Source organism: Carex rostrata, chromosome 11, assembly GCF_964058835.1.
Source record: "Carex rostrata chromosome 11, lpCarRost1.2, whole genome shotgun sequence".
Taxonomy (NCBI): Eukaryota; Viridiplantae; Streptophyta; class Magnoliopsida; order Poales; family Cyperaceae; genus Carex; species Carex rostrata.
The window spans coordinates 5,595,247-5,612,003 of NC_135928.1; the positions used below are offsets into that span (position 1 = coordinate 5,595,247).

Consider the following 16,757-nt stretch of genomic DNA (forward strand, 5'->3'; position numbering starts at 1 on the left):
CGAAGAAGAACAATAGTTGGGGGACTGGAATGAAATATACAACGTCAAATGTGGTTTGGTTGGCCCAACCCACAGGGCACAGGCTCGGCATTAGTCCGGCCCAATGTTTTCCTGAGTAAATATGCGCAAAGAATTTCAAATCCAATTCAAGGATCACCATTAAAAAACAGCCCCCCAAGGCCCCAACCCCAAGTTGTCTATATTAGCCTACTTGTTTTGACCAAGTCTAGCAATTAGGGACCACACTGTCCCCAGCTTAGCCCTAAGCTTCTTAGATACAATTGTCATACCAATCGATGACTTCCTTCTCATCCTCCTCTTCGTGCTCGACAGGTGGTTGGTTAGATTTATATGATATTTACATCATTGCATATAAATAATAATATTGAGGATTAAGATGTGTGTGTGTACTGCTCATTAAATTGGTTTGCTTTTTCAATGGATGAACTTTAGTTGTCATTGATTAATCTATCAATTGACTCTCATTTTACAACATTATTAATATCTCTAACAACATTTTAAGTTTCGAAAATTGTTTGGCTTGATTTGAGCAATATACTAAGATTTATTATTCATCATCAATATGCTATACATCTATAATATAAACTAAATATTTCTAAGAACGAGCATATAAATTTGAATCATTCATTTTAAATCGAGTGATTCGGATTTTCTCTCAGACACTCATACTTTTAAGCACAAGTATCAGAAGGGGCCCTGGTGATATTCATCTCAATCCTTAATCTGACAGAAATAAATCTGCTCTAATGATTTGAAATCACATGACCTTGTTATTCTAAATCCACCCATTTATTTTTTGAAATGCATGAATCTCAAATTAAACGAGGGGTTGGATTTAGAATAACAAATCATGTGATTCCAAAAATTGCAGCAGATTTATTTCCTAATCTGACAAGTGTATGGCTCTCTATGTGTCTATCTTCCTATGTTCTGTCTAATTGTCTATCAATTTATTTGTTAAAAATAATTATTTATCTGTGAATTAAAAATACATAATTGACAATGATAAAAAAATATATATATAATAGTTATGAAAGTTGTCACATTTATTAGTAACAATATGTATATTTTTTTCTTAACATAGAAACAAGTATTATTAAATGTTGATAAATAAATAAATATTTAGATGGACGGCTAAGTGTATAGCAAAGACGCTTAATTTTCTTTTTCTTTTTTAAAGTAAATATGAACTGTGTAACATAGGTTGACGGTTTACTCACGCCGTCCGAATGTCCAATCATACGCTCAAGATCACGGCCAGCTAAGTCCCAGCCCAGCCCAAACGGAGGAAATAATGGCAGCAACTGCGCGCGGGAGCAGAACACGAGAGAGAAAAAAGCGCGAGCCCCATCGTTTATGCCTCCGCACTTTCTACTAATTACACCTACCTTTTCTTTTCACAACCTTGATCAAATACAATCCATGGATGCTTGTTACATGCTCAATCGCTACCACCATGATCGCCACAACCTCCTCCAATTTCTCCTCTCATCTGGCTTCATTCGATCTCGCTCTGGACCCTCAATCGATCTAGCTGGGGTTGATTTGGATAGCGTTAGCCCTGATTATGTCATAGAATGCGTTCTTTCTGGTACAAACCAAACCCTCCTCCTTTCTCAAAACCCTCCACTTTCAAATTATATTTTGCATATTAATTGTTCCTTTAATTTTTCTATACTTCGTACTTGTTTCGTGCCAGGCAGTGAGTTTGATCCCTCGGAAGCCACTAGGAGGTACTTCCAGTCGCTGAGATATCCAATCACAGTGAGAACCTGTCTTTTTCTTCTGCTTATTATGGACTGACTCTGAGTTGTTTTTGAACTTCCAATACTTAGAATTAGCCGTAATTGACAAGATTATTATTGAATACACTTACCTGTGGTTACTATTGTCTACAATTTTATCACATATATATCTTTTTTTAAGGTCAGCTGACAATGAAAAATTCTACAAGTTTAACTTGATAAAACAAGAACAGAAGAAAGTAAAATAAAAGGGTACATATTACGTATCCCCAAAACAAGACCTCAAAATAACTAATTTAACATGCATGTAGCCATCTCCTTGTTGTCATGTAGTTCAAGATTGGTTTATTCACAAAAAAGGTTGTAGATTATCGTTGTCTGAATATAAAATACTGCAATTGTATTAATTGTTTGTTTGGAAATATTATTAAAAAACCTGGTAAATAAATACAATATAAAACAACAGATCAACAGTAGCAGAAAAATGTAATCTCCTAAGCAAAGGTAACAAAATAAAAATAAAATAAATAAATAATTAAGATAAAAATAAATCTCAACTAAAGGTAATAAACTAATAGTTATATTTCTCCGCCCATTTCTCTCTCTCTCTCAATGAAAGTTCTGAAAGACTAATAATAAATGAACTTTTGTAGCCAGAACCTTTGCTTTGCAGTTATATACCTTTCAAGGGACCAAGCTTAGTGAATAGTCTAAAATTTGTAGGCAAGTTCATCACAAGGGAAGCCATTGTTCTTTCTTTCTGATCCAGACCCCTCAGGCTCGCCTCCTCAGCGCAGAGCTCCAGGTGTTGGTACAACAAAAGTTGCTGAAAACAAACCAGTTCATCCACAAATAATTCCTGATATATCAAGCAAGTTAAATGAGGTACCAAAATCTGAGAATGGAATTGATGAGATATCAAGTAAGATACATGAAGTATCAAGATGTGAGAATGGAAATGATGACATATCAAGTAAACTAAACGGGTTACCAAAATCTGAAAACAGTACTGATTCTGCTGAAGGTAGCATGCAGGGTCACAAGCATTTATATTCTGTTGACACTACTTCACTGAATCTCCCTGAGTTAACCACGGGTAAAAGTACTTCTTATTAGCGTTTTTCTTATTTTTCTTTATTCCTTGATCAGCAATCAAAAGGCATGTCATAACCAAAAAGGTCTGATGTTCTAAGGAGTGAAACAAGATAGCAAATGGAACCGGAAGGAAACTTTATTTTCTGATTATTTTCTATTTGTTTTTTCTTTTTGAAAGGCCTGGGTGATATAGACATGCGAGAAGCAGCTTATGAGGTCCTTCTTGCCTGCATATTTCCTACTCTTCCTCAGTCTGTCAGGTAGTCTTTATTACTTTATGATTACCAGAGAAATGACGTTTCTTCACTTCCATGTTTGCTAAACTATGTATCATTGTTGCTTAGCAGTCCTCCCCCACTCATTCCTGAAGAGAAGAAGAAAGAGAAGAAATCACGTTTGTTCAAGAGTTTACGACCAAAAAAGGAAGGAAAAAAGGAAGATCGAAGTCCACCTTCAGAACCAGAAACATGCTATCCTGATGTACTGAACTTAATCCGTGCTCAACTAGAGGCAAGTCTTATCTTCCTTGCTGCTTCTTCTTTCTCTGTTTTATTTATTTATTTATTTATTTTGGGGTCGGGGGAGGGGTGCTAAAGTTTAGCTGCAATCAGAATTACCTGCGTTTGTTTTTTTTCCTCAGATATCAGAAGCAATGGATGGACTAATGAAGCAAGGTTTAAGGTCCTTTTCCCAGAGAAAGGGAGCTGCACAAATTAATGTCCCCTCTATATCTTTAGAGTTGCTACATTCTATTTCCAAGCTGGATTTCCGGACTCAACGATTGCGTTCTAACTTCATAAAAAGACATGTAAGCCTTTTATTATTTTGGTAGCTTGCTTCTCATAGTTTCTTTATTAAGCACAGTAGCTATGATATGCATCCTTCTGGAAGCCAAGATGTTATGGGTTGCAAAATGACGGTGTGTAGGAAGCAATATACTATTTTCTTATTCGTTTTGCACCCTCTTATTTTGGATAGTGTTATGAATTAATTTTCTGTACATATTTTCCCTTTAGTAGGGTTTGAAACCCTACTGTTGTACTGAAACTAGTACATTAACCTCAGACTGGTTGCCTATTTGGCCATCAATTTAGATGGATGTACTTCCAAGTGATATATCATATGACTAAATACTCTTTTGTTGAAACCAATATGTAATGAAACATCCAACTCAGAAAGCATATGCCACATTCACGATATCATCAGTCCTAGATTTGTAGTTTACTTTCTCTCTGTTCTTTTTTTTTTTTTCGTTTCAGGCAAATATTTTAGAGGAGCTTCTACTTTGCTCTGCCAATACTGATTCCAATATGCGCACATCATTGTGTATTCTCCTCTCTAAGATCAGAAGTTCAGAGGTAAAAGATCTTATCATTGCCTAAACTAAAATATTCCTTGATTTAATTCCGTGTATTTATGCATGCTAACAGGAGTGGGTAGTGAATTCTGGGGATGGCCCAGTTGAGGTCCTGACAGTGATGCAAAGATATGCTTCAACGCTAGCAGATTTACCCCCCAAATTTGACCTCCATGAAGAGAGCTACTACTGGACAAGCAGCTATTCTTTCAATATCAGGCTGTACGAGAAGCTTCTCTGTAGTATTTTTGATGTTCTTGAAGACGGTCAGATTGTTGAGGTAAACAAAATGGGTTTCTTAAAACACATACGCCTTTCAAAACTCTAGTTCTTGTCCCCTTGTTGGAAACTAGCAAAGATCTTTTGGAGTATTTAGTTAGAATCTTTGAACTTTAATAAAATCAATTGTATCTTAGGTTCTCAGAATAAGAACTCAAGTTCTCCAAAAAATAATTTCTATTTTGCACAAAATTCCGACTGTCATCAAGCACAAAATGAAATAGATTCCACTTTGCCTTTTCCTTTTCTTATTTACACGGTCTTCTTGTTTATCTGAAATTTTAAGATGTTACGTACTATGTTAACTCAATTCTTGTATCTTTTAGTAGGAAGCAGAAGATATTCTAGAGCTTATTAAGCTGACCTGGCCTACATTGGGTATTACACAAGAGTTGCATGATGCCTTGGTTGTATGGGTGCTTTTTGAAAAGGTGCTCTTTTAGTTGTTCCTTTTACTTTTTTCTTTTGGGGTAATTAGCACAAATTAAAATATTATTGCCATTAAATTTATCAGTTTGCCGTTTAAAATTTGTTCCTAATTGATTGTATTTCCTCTAGTTCATTGAAACTGGTGAAGTTCTTCTATTGAAGCATGCACTCCATGAGATAGAAAAGGTAATATCAAAATGTAGCTATGAAAGTAATGACAAAGCATATGTCGACAGCATTCTCTGTTCAATTGAAGAAAATGGTGATAGAAGAAATATAAATTTGGTGGAGACAGTTGTCTTCAAGATAAGTACATGGTGCCGCTTTCAATTAGAGGACTATCATCTGCATTTTAATCAGGTTTGCTTTTTGTATATCACTTCTTAGAAGTCTATTTATTGTTTTGACACAATGAAAGAAAAATAATATTGTCTGATTATTATTAATATGGCAATGCAGGACAAGTATTCAGTTTTTGGAGATGTGCTGAAACTTATGGTGATGTCTGGCATTCAGCATCATGACAATTTTGAAGTAATGAAGGTTAGATATAAGTTATACTGCCAACTGATTCCTAATTAGGCATAAATCTAGAAGTCCTGGGAGTGTTGAATTATAAGCTGGCGCAGTTCTAGTATGTTCCACGTATGGCAGGTTTTTTGACATGTCCATTTAGTCTTCAACTCTTTTTAAGTCTTGGCTTTTACCTCTAATACAAGCCTTTAACTGTTATGTGCAGGTCATTGCACCTGAAACCAATCTGGAAATGAAGATGCTCCATATCTTCGTTGAGAAGTCCATTCTATCTGCATGCAACCGTGTGAGTTTATCTCTTAAATGCCATATCTCAGCATGAAACTGCACATTTGAGGACATGTTATTCAATATTTTGAACTATCTCCTTTTATCATTTGTTTTTTCAATGCGGATTCATTCAGGTTACAAAAATCTCAGATAGCATAGCCAGCTCGGACAGCCACCCTCTGGCACTAATTGCAAATGAACTAAAACTAATAGCAGAGATAGAGTTCACTAAGTTCGGCACCATACTTTGTTCTAACTATAGCGAAGCTGGACGGGTTGCTTTTGTTCTCTTGCACTTATTCTATGGGGAGCGTTTGGTAAGAGAAATCATTCTTGTCATTCCATTGCTCGGCTTGAATTATAGTTTCAGTCAAATTTGCCTTACTGATCAATGATTTTGAACTTGAAATGATTGCAAATACTGATGCCAATTGGTGGGGCCAGATCATTGTGTTTGATCCATTGGTTGGCACTGCCAAAGATTGTCAAATTTGGATTTCTTTTTTATATCTATTTTCTATTTGTACATAAATCCCTGTATGAAAATTTCTGGGCCAGTTGGGAGTTTAGCCTTTTTATTTTCACAAAAATTAAAAATTAAGGGCTTAGTAGCAGGTCAGTCTTGTCAGGGTCTGTCTGGTGTGGTCAACAACCACCAGCCCTATTCCAAAACCCAAATTAGACCCTTTAGTGAAAATGAAACTTTGGAATAGGAACTGTCGCAGTAAGAACTCTTTTATTATTTTGGAGACATGATTGTAATGGATTACCTGGTTAATGATTTGTAGAAACCATTCCTGAAGGAGATTACACATCTTTCAGAACCTGTGAAGGCGGTGCTATCTGCTTCAAACAATCTAGAGCTTTCCTTGGCACGTAAGCTGTATTCTTTGTATGGAGAAAGTGTGGAGTCACCAATGAACCAACATGTGGATCCTTACCAGGTGAAAACCAGATACAGACAAAGTCCTTCTCTTTTGAAAATGTGAACAAATGTTGATTGAGATAGTTTTATTATAATTCTGTACAGATTCCAGAATTTAGTTCACCGCTTATTCTCAAGTGGATACAAGTTCAGCATGAGAAGATCTTGGAGTGGACAAACCGTGCTGTTGAATTAGAGGTTTGTAACTACGAAGGAAAACATATGAGGTTATGTATCAATTTAAGTTGATAAGAAAAACCTAATAATCACAAAGGAGGTAGAAGTTCCTAACCACTGGTTTGGGCCTGGCATGCATGAATTTAGTGTTTACCAGTGAATGGCCTTTCCTATTTGTTCAATAATGCTTGAAAGCCTAAATTTTTCTTCTTTTGATGTTCTATTTTTTTTATATACATCATCTTGCTAAATGTTTTATCATCTGACACTCGTTGGAAGACATTTTTGCATTCATGTTTTGGAATTTTAAGCAAGAGCTTATTTTGTGCAGGATTGGGAGCCCTTGTCATCTAACAAAAGACAAGCTAACTCTGCAGTTGAAGTTTTTAGAATTATGGAGGAGGTATGTGTGTTAGACAAACTATACTCACTTGAACTCAACATTTGATTTAATTCCTTACTTCCTGGCAGGGACACTATCCTTAATGTTTTATGTTTATGCAGACCATTGAACAGTTTTTTAGTTCAAACCTTCCCATGGATACCATCCACTTACGGTTTTTACTGATTGGAATTTCGCGAAGTCTTGAAACTTATGTACTCCATGTGGTTGGTCAACAAGGTATGCATGAATTGTATTAGCTCTTTCATATTCATGTTTGCTCTAGAAGTAGCATTTACAAGTTCTGCCTTTATTATAACATATAAGACTAAGTTAGGTCATGCTTGTTTTCCCTTATTATTATTATTTTTTTTATTTCCCTTCTGTTTGTTTTAGTTGAAAAGACTGTTCTATACCCAAGTAAAACAATATTGACACGATATTCCGAGTCAACCAATCACTTCATAAAGAGGAAGCACCTTGAACAAAGAGTTATTGAGGAGAAAGTGACCATTAAACTGAAGAGCTTGACAGTACCAAAGCTGTGTGTAAAATTGAATACGCTCTGGGTGAGGCCCCTTTAACATTACATTTGTCACTATTCATATTTATTCCTTTTAAGCTTTTATCAAAGGCTAAACATTGTTCTACTTTAATCAATGTTATTGAAACCTTACCTGATCACTGGTTCAACTGTGAAAAACTGGAATACAATATCGATACTTCAACTCATTGGCCCACCTATCCAATCAGTGGAACAATGACCTGAGCCTCGATCGGGTCAGTATGGTTTGGTTCTGATAGCATTGACTTCAATAAATGACGCTATTACAGTTGATGATTCCCCTGTAGCTACCAGTCAATATCCCATTTTTCAGAAACTCATGTTACATCATATTAATCTGCTTCATATCTTTCTTTTGAGTCACTTATAAATAATATTTGGCAGTATATTCGGAATCAGCTTGATTCATTGGAAGTTTCCATAACAGAATCATGGAGGCATCTCCAGTTAGGTAAAAGTGGATTGATGAATTTTTTTTTATGCCTTTCGTTACTTCTTTGTTAGCACTATTATTCATAATTCCATTTAATTATAGCAGTAAGTGTACAAAATATATTTAGAGTTAAAAGGCGTATATTTTTTTTTGTTCTTCATCTAAGAGATAAATGTTTCATTCCCTGCTGCAAGTTTTTTGTCCACTTTTTGAGGATATGTTTTTCTCTTGTGACAGGTTTGAGCTTTTCAGACTACTTCTCATGTATATTGAAGGGACAAAAGTTCACAGGCTCCAAGGAAAACTTTCTGGCATGTGAACAATATGTTAATGAACTTTTTACTGTTTTTGATGATATCAGAAGAAGTTCAATTGAAGCTACCGAAAAGATACTTGACTTTATTGGTAAGAGATCTTTTCAATGTATAAAATAAACCAAACCATGTGTCAACACAGGTAGGCCACACACTATTTTTGACTGAAGTACTGCCACAGAGGTAGGCCACACACTATATGGATGTTAGTAAGTACCTCCTATTAGTTTTTAAACATAAACTTTTTTAGGAGCACGAGCCATATTTTTGGATTTACGGCAATCCTTTCTGTTCTCTTTGTATCGCGGCAGTGTCGATCAAGCTCGATCTGAGATTTTTATTCCACAACTTGACCAAGTAAGCCCAATTATAATTATTTAATCCTAGTCTTTGTATATTTGATTTGGCATTAGTTAGTTTTTACATATTTTGCATTAATGTGATTTGGCCACTTGCTCTAGGTTCTTGACAGGATATGTGATTTGATCGTTGACGAACTGAGGGACCAAGTTGTATTGAGTATTTGTAGAGCATCTATGGTAACATTCTACTCCCTTAAGCTATGTTCTCGATTAAGTGAGTGCACATTTTCCTTAAATGTAAAAAAAATGTTAAAACAGGAAGGGTTTATTTGGATACTATTGGATGGAGGGCCATCTCGTGCCTTCTCTGAGAGTGACGTGGAACATATGCAAGAAGATTTAACTATATTGAAGGTAAGGTCATTATCTTTTAAACTTATTTGACATAATTTGCAGGCAGCTCTTTCATTTTCCTTTTGTGAACCAAAATATATTTCAATTTCTAGGATCTCTTCATAGCAGATGGCCATGGCCTTCCTCCTGATGAGGTGGAGATAGAGTTGAAATTAACTCAGGAAATTTTGGATTTGTATGCACTCAAGGTCAGTTGTCTACGTTTAAATACCATAAAGTATTTCATTTGCTGTGGAATACAATTGCACATTACAATTGTTTTAACAGGTCACCTGAAGACATCCCAGATTACTGTCTGGTCATGAATAGTGAAATCAAATTAATCCCTTTTTTAAATTAACACACCCCCATACATTGAGAGAGAGCTGCAGCTCCCCTTATTAACCCAATTCCCTATTTAGTTGAACAGAAAATGCCATATCACCATTTTATGAATGGAAGTTGAATAAATATGTATTTGATACTGTGGCAAAGATCGGTGTCATTGCAGTGAGGTAAGATGAGCTCTCATCAACAATCTGACTTAGAGGCTAGTTTGGTTTGTCTTTGAACTACTGCATTTTTCTTCAGTTAGGCTTTAAACTGTTATTTGGTTCAATTAGCCCCTGAGCTGTTGTACTTGGTTCTATGTGACCATTCCTTCAATTAGACATGATGATGTGGTGCCAACATCATTGTTTGACAGAGTGCCACATCAGCATTATGTTATCAAAGGGTGTTGCATCATTGCAGAATACCACTAGAGAGCCTTGTCAGTGCATCATCAGCACTCGACAAGTGCCATATCAGCATTGTTTAGTGCTAACGATGAGAGGTTTAACTGAACGTAAGCAAGAATTCAGGGATTAAAGTGTAAAAGGTTTAAATGCCCTTAATTGAAACAACTGTAGTTGTGTATGAGCCAACAGCAGACTTTATTTTTTGAATTTGTGGGTGGAAGTGATAATTTACAACTATTTTGAAAATGCAGGGTTGTATTTGCTTAATGTCTATATGTCTGAATCATAAAAAAATTTTACCAAAGAAGGGAGTCAGTTGTGAAAATTATACTTCAGTACTCAATGCTCTCTATGTTTTGTGATTTTTCTCCCTTGTATCAGACTCAGACAATTATTGAAATGTTGATGCATGCAAGTGAACAACCCAATGGAAATTCCAATCCAACAGTTGGTGCAAAAGCTGGCAAAGATGCTCAAACCCTGCTCCGGGTTTTGTGTCATAAGAGAGACAGAGACGCTTCTAAGTTTCTGAAACTTCATTATGAACTACCCAGATCTTCAGGTACATACCAATATGGCGTTTTGGCTTATTTATTCATCTTTTGTTTTTACGATATGCAGTCGTTTTAATGATGTTTACTAATATTAACTTCGGGATTTCTATAAGTGACTGCATTTTTGATACGTTCTGTTTCTCACCAGAATATGATGATTTGCCAGAAAGGGATCCGTCCTCCAAAATGCCTCATTTATCAGGTATATTCAAGAGAAGCACATCTATTGACTGGACATTGACCAGACAAGGGAGCTTCACGGCTTTGAAGAAGAAATTCCAGAATGCCACTTCAGAAATAAAAAACAAGCCCTGGTGAGAGACTAGCTGCAGTAACGGTACCATGCCTTTCCTTCCATGATAGAAGAATATATAATAGGTCCATTTTATTTTTCAATAATTACTTAATTAGTGTTGTAATATAAGCATAGGGCTTAGCTTTGTTAAACTTCCGTGCGTCCCAAGTAAAATATCTTCCAGCATGTCTTGAACCATGTATATAAACAAATGTGTGAGCCTGAGTTTCCTGTTAGGCACCCTTTGAGCGTGTTTTTAGATTTGCATTAATTATAACGATGTTGTACTGTTCATGCGTAGATACATACCAATTGCCAAAAGAGTAAAGCTGGTAAATCCGTTAAACTAAAGAATCATACTCTATAAACTTTAACACAAGTATATTTCATGAAAAACATTTCCAATTTATTATTGAACACTACTTACAACTCATTACATCTTATTTCACCACTACCATACATAGATGATACAGTCGTCTTTGAAGTGAGTTTAAATAAAGAAATAAAAGAAACAAGTTATCAGACACTCTTCTTATTTGTACATAGTCTTAAACATCATCTAAAAGGTAGTTCAACCTCTGCTACGCTTTAGGTTATCTTACAACTCAAACAAAGATACAGCTTTGACTTTGCTAGTACAAATGAACAAAAAGTTACATGGTTGTACTCCGCTTTAACTTGTAGTCGTCAAATACCACCATTTGCATGCCCATTTGCCTGCACCCGCTCTGCTGCCCCTGCTATGCCTGTACCTGGGTCGTGCGTCCTGGAATAATAAAACATGCACAAAACAATGAACAAGCTGGGAAACGATAAAAAGGAAGTTCAACTAAATGCGTCAGTTGCAAATCATTTTTACTTGTTGCTTCTTTTCTATCTCACCTGGGATTTATGTCCAAATCCATATAATCACCAAGTAGAACGTTCCTAGATGCTTTAGTAGCCTGAATGGAAACACCAAACAGCTTGGTTCTGCTTCCTTCTCCGTTATCACCATGTACTACAACTTCAGCTGGCATCAAGTTTAACAGTTGCAAAGGGCCAGTTGGCCTTGATGAAGAGCCAGCTTCACCTTTATGTGCTTCATTACCGTTCAGGTTAGACACAAGGTTGAATATGTTATTGCATACTCTTTTCATGCGACCAAGCTCATCTGAAAGCCTCCTGTTCTCTTGACGAAGTCTGCTATTTTCTTCCTCCAGTTGTGTTGAGACATTACTGTTGGCGCCATTATCTGAGGATGTTGCTTGCTCCTCATTGGAGTTTGTTGGTGATGCATCAACATCAGTCAGTAGTCCATTTGGTGTTGGTGAGAATCTATGCCGGCGACGGATCTCACTGAGGAGTCTCTTTTCACCACGTCGAAAGCTTGCATGTGTGAATTCCCATCTGTCAGAAATTTTCCGAAATGCCTACAAAACAGCAGAAAAATCCTATATATTCAGTACTAACAATTATAATATAAGACTATCTGCACGGTTAGAAAAAAAACAGAATAAGAAAAAAGAGTATACAGGAATTAGATTCAGGCACCCATTATATCAAGCAAAATAAATAAGAACAGAAACTGCTAATAACCGAATTGATATATGTACATTCAACTAGTGCATATCCGTATTATGACTTGATTGACGACCATTTCTAATGGTCGCACAAGGAGTAGATTAATCTACTAATTAATTGTTATTTCAATTTATTATGGGATCATTATGAAATGATTTAATTACGATCACAAAAAAAGTTTAGAACTCGTAGTCAATAATGTAAGTTGAATATGACAAATAATGCTGCCCGGCGCTCTACTATAAAGGTCCTTATTTTCTTCAACAGTAAAGAGCCGGACTTCTTTGCTACGTTAAGAACATGGATAACTTTTAGCATTAACTATTTATATTAAGTAAAAAAAGTATACAAAATACAACATCCCAATTTCCGTCTTTATATATGTTTTTTTGCCAGGAAAACATATATACGGTTAGCTAATTAATTTAATTTACTTCCAGTAATAAGTAATTGTTATTAATTGGATGTCTAAAAATAAAAGCTATATTAAAAAAATATATCATGTGAAGATAATATTCGTCAAAAATATGTAACGGCAAAAAAATTCTATACGAAGACATCACAAATTTTAAACAATTGAGCATGTGTCATATATGTATTCACCAATAACGAATTAATTTTGGTCGTTGGATCGCCGTTGGAATATAAGTTGTTGCATCAAATTTTTATATTTAATGAAAACTTATAAGGACTTCCGTGCAAACTTTGAGAATGTGTGGCGTTTGATTTAAGTTTTTGCATCTTCTCTTCTGCCACGCGCCCCCACACCACTTGCGTGAGCAAGAAAGATTGCATTCATGCTTCAACAGTTGGCAATTGTCGGATGATACGGACGAAACCGACCTTGAATGGAGAGGATCCTTCACCCCACGTGTCTGGGTCCCAGTAATTCTTCAAGTATCTGATGATAATTTGGTGTAGAAATTTGTGTGGCATTGCGAAGTAACTTCCCGAGTGCTTCAATACAAAATATACATAGAGATTTATAGAAAAAACCTAAGCATCTGTAACACATGCCTGGCATGCTGACGCGTCTACTGGCTCTCGGGGACCCCATAAGCAATTTCCTCATACAGTCGCTCAAGCGGTTCTCGATCGACCTAAAGGACAAGTTAAGACTCCTTTCCTCCGCCAAATGACCAGAGGCTAGCCGTTACATGAGGCCTACTGTTACTATATTAATTGTTCCAGCTATATATTTCTCGCACTCATTACTTTATTTTTCCTTAGTAGCGCTTAATTTTTACTTTTTTTGCCATTCTACTTTTTTTCATCTTAATAATGAGAAGATAAGTTTCTATCAAGAGTCTTCAATAGAGCGCTATAGTGCTTCTATAATATTTTTTGATCATAAAAACTATATATGACACTATATTTCGAGCTTTAATTTGAAATCTCCATCAAACAAAAATAATTAGATCAGTCTAACTTGAAATAATTAACTTAAATTTTTTCGACATTTAACCTCCATCAAACATGACTTAAAAAAGGTATATGATCAACAACTTACAATTTTGAGCACGTAAGCTATTTTAGTAGGCCTTGCACGAATCTTCCATCCTTGCGGCTATTTTTAGTTGAAACTTGAAAGGGAAACTAGTACCGTTCAGTGCATGGAGTACTAATTAATTGTAATTTTATGTTAGATCGACCTCCATTTAAGCTGACGGATTGCCATCTAATGTTGATGCCGGAATCAAATCTTCAATTGTGGAAAGCCCTATTTCCACCCTATTTATTTATTTATTTATTTTTTTAATTTTAATAAAAAAAGAGAGATCTAATCTACTAACTTTAATTTAATATATCTATAAAAGATCTCTGTCTAGATATTCAAAGAACTTTAATATAGACTTTTTTTTTTATGATCAGTGATTAAAACTACCACTAACAAATATATTAATAAAAAAATTATTTACAAATTCTAAATTCTATCTTGTAACATAAAAAATAAATATTTACATTTATACTCAATTTTAAAATTTATTTTCAACCTCGCTTCATGATAGGATCCATTTTTTCGATCGCCGTCGCGCTCCGACAATAATTGGATCTACTCACCGTAGCGCTTCGATTGAGATGAAAACTTTACACTCCGAGCTCCGACGTTACCGCACTCTCCACTCCATTTGGCTCCGCTCGACACTAATCTCTACCCTCTTGCTCCACGATCAGATCTGCTTCTTCAACTGCCATCGTGCTCCGACGACGATCGAATCTACTCACCATTGCGTTCCGACCGAGATGAGACTCTACGCTCCGAACTCTGACCTAACCACATTTTTGACTCCGATCATCTCCGCTCGGTTCCGGTTCCTCCCCTCTCTCATTCTTCTCTTCGCTCGAGGAGGTAATACCGAGAGAAAGGGGAGGTCTTGTATTGAAAATGAGATCTTATTTTATGAAATCAGACGGAAGGGAAAGGCACCATGACTAGAGGTCGGTAAAATACTTCAAGTGCGCACACCATCCACGAGTTGCTCAACTTTAATATAGACTTCTCTGTTATTACAGGTATGTTGATCACATTGGAGACGGGCTACAACTACTGATTTAGAATAAAGAGCCAACGAATAAATTCATAAAATGATGAAAAATCATAAGAAATTCAGACATTATTTGGAGTAGAGATTAAAGAGGATAGAGAATGTTAAGAAAAATAAGATAGGATGGTAAACGGAGAAGGGTTAATTAATCTGCACTTCTATACAGCCTTTCTCGGTTTTCTCATAATTTCAGCTATGTTATTGTCGTTGATTTGGCATTCCCTATTATTTTCATCACATTATCATTTTAATCCCTTATATCTTTTATAAGGTCGTAACAATTTCATTGTTTTTTATTCCTTGTTTATGTACTAGCTATCTAATGTAAGATAGAGAAGGCGAAAAGCATTAACAAAGAGAATGAAGTGAAGCATGCCGTTGTTTGAAAATGCTGCTAAGATCCTCCATCGTTTCATTTGGGAAGGAGAAAGTGTGTGAATAAATAATATTTCTTTAATAAATTGAGAAACGGAGCTGAAAATGATAATTGTAATACATATATATATGCATATATAATTAATTCACAAGATACAAAAAATAACTATTGAAAAAGGTAAAACAACATATATTGTTATTTTCAAACATGTTTCTATACCAACAGAAATTTTCACGAAAATACCAATGTTGTTAAGCATTCTAATTTACTCTAGCGAATACTCACAAATTTTTATAGTATATACGTATATGTTAACTAACATAGGCTATCAACATAAATTGAACTTACATAAGTGTTGAGCTGTCGCACAAAGCTGGACAAGTTGTTATGCTTGAAGAAGAGAGGCAAGATATCACGCGCGAACTCGGCAGGCCGCCAAATGACAAAACCTGCGCCATCTGAATTCCATGAGACCACATCGTTGGTGCTATGATCATCAACGAGCTGATATGTTTTCGTCAAAAATGGCGTAATCCTCTGCCCCAGCTCAACCTCTCGGGAACGTGCCATATATATGTGTTGTGTTCTTATAGTTTAATTTGCCTTCCCAATTAGGCAACTGCATCTACCTACTTCGGAAGGGTTTATGGGTTGAAGAAACTTCTACGAAGGTACTGGTAGTTTCTTAATTAGATATTTCGCAGCTTCTAGAAGTATTGAAAGAAGTATAAATAAGAGAGACGAATAATGTGAGCGAGTGAGATGAGGAGAGTAAAGACTAAAGAGTCAAGAGTAGTAGAAATACGATCGAGACAAGCAAGTACGGATCGATGGATGCGAATGTGGTTGGTTGGTGCAGAAAATTATAAAGCAGGAATGTGGGGCAGACGGGCAGAGAGGGCAGGCGGAAAACTTCTAGACGAAGTAGCTGCCAAAATTTGGAAACGACCAGAAGCATCGCTCTAGAATTCGGCGGGAACGCGGTTACGGAGGATGCTTCGAGAAATCCCGTTTTTTTTTAGTACACCCCAATAAATCAGAATTAAATAAATATCACCGGATTTCATAAATTTAAGATTCCGCTACGTTCGCAAAATGAATTTGCGCACCGATCCGTTCCCGACTGACCCGTTTCCTGACCCGTTTTCTGACCCGTTCACAAAATCATTCTGCGAATCGACCCGTTCCCGACTGACCCGTTCCATGACCCGTTCACAAAATGGTTTTGCGCACCGACCTGTTCGCACGATGAATCTGCGCACTCATAGCTTTAGCATATATATACACATCAGATCGATTCTGTTTCCATTCTCCATTTATTCTTCACCAAAGGCAGTAGCAAAGGTGTGTTTTTTTCCATCCTTTTTAAATTTTTTTTTTTTTTAGTATTATTTAATTTAGTGCATTATTTTGTAATATTAGGTTCATTCAACCGATTATGATTGAAACTGCTTGTTATTTT

General features: G+C 35.9%; 2 protein-coding genes across 4 annotated transcripts; one reads left to right on the forward strand and one right to left on the reverse strand.

The window, feature by feature from the left end:
• Positions 1-1,281: 1,281 nt before the first annotated feature.
• LOC144561538 (DNA topoisomerase 4 subunit B (DUF810)) lies at positions 1,282-11,050 on the forward strand. 3 transcript variants are annotated; one of them, XM_078310508.1, is made up of 26 exons: positions 1,282-1,612; positions 1,721-1,785; positions 2,490-2,862; positions 3,040-3,121; positions 3,206-3,371; positions 3,502-3,669; positions 4,121-4,219; positions 4,292-4,498; positions 4,827-4,928; positions 5,056-5,286; positions 5,386-5,469; positions 5,666-5,746; positions 5,865-6,047; positions 6,519-6,674; positions 6,761-6,853; positions 7,164-7,235; positions 7,337-7,454; positions 7,611-7,783; positions 8,164-8,230; positions 8,450-8,617; positions 8,777-8,883; positions 8,988-9,065; positions 9,147-9,242; positions 9,335-9,430; positions 10,343-10,523; positions 10,664-11,050. In XM_078310508.1, exons 1-26 carry the CDS (start codon positions 1,378-1,380, stop codon positions 10,831-10,833), a joined length of 3,651 nt encoding a protein of 1,216 aa, XP_078166634.1. In that variant the 5' UTR covers positions 1,282-1,377; the 3' UTR covers positions 10,834-11,050. The 3 variants fall into 3 exon arrangements, with proteins under 3 accessions (XP_078166634.1, XP_078166633.1, XP_078166635.1); XM_078310507.1 differs by having other exon boundaries at positions 1,296-1,612; positions 3,209-3,371; XM_078310509.1 differs by lacking the exons at positions 1,282-1,612; positions 1,721-1,785 and having other exon boundaries at positions 2,525-2,651; positions 2,774-2,862.
• A 407-nt stretch (positions 11,051-11,457) lies between these two features.
• Positions 11,458-15,992, reverse strand: LOC144561539 (heat stress transcription factor B-2b-like). Its single transcript, XM_078310510.1, has 3 exons — positions 15,644-15,992; positions 11,693-12,222; positions 11,458-11,576 (listed from the first exon to the last, which is right to left on the reverse strand). The coding sequence occupies exons 1-3, from the start codon at positions 15,863-15,865 to the stop codon at positions 11,498-11,500; spliced, it is 831 nt and encodes a 276-aa protein (XP_078166636.1). The 5' UTR covers positions 15,866-15,992; the 3' UTR covers positions 11,458-11,497.
• Between the last annotated feature and the right edge of the window lie 765 nt (positions 15,993-16,757).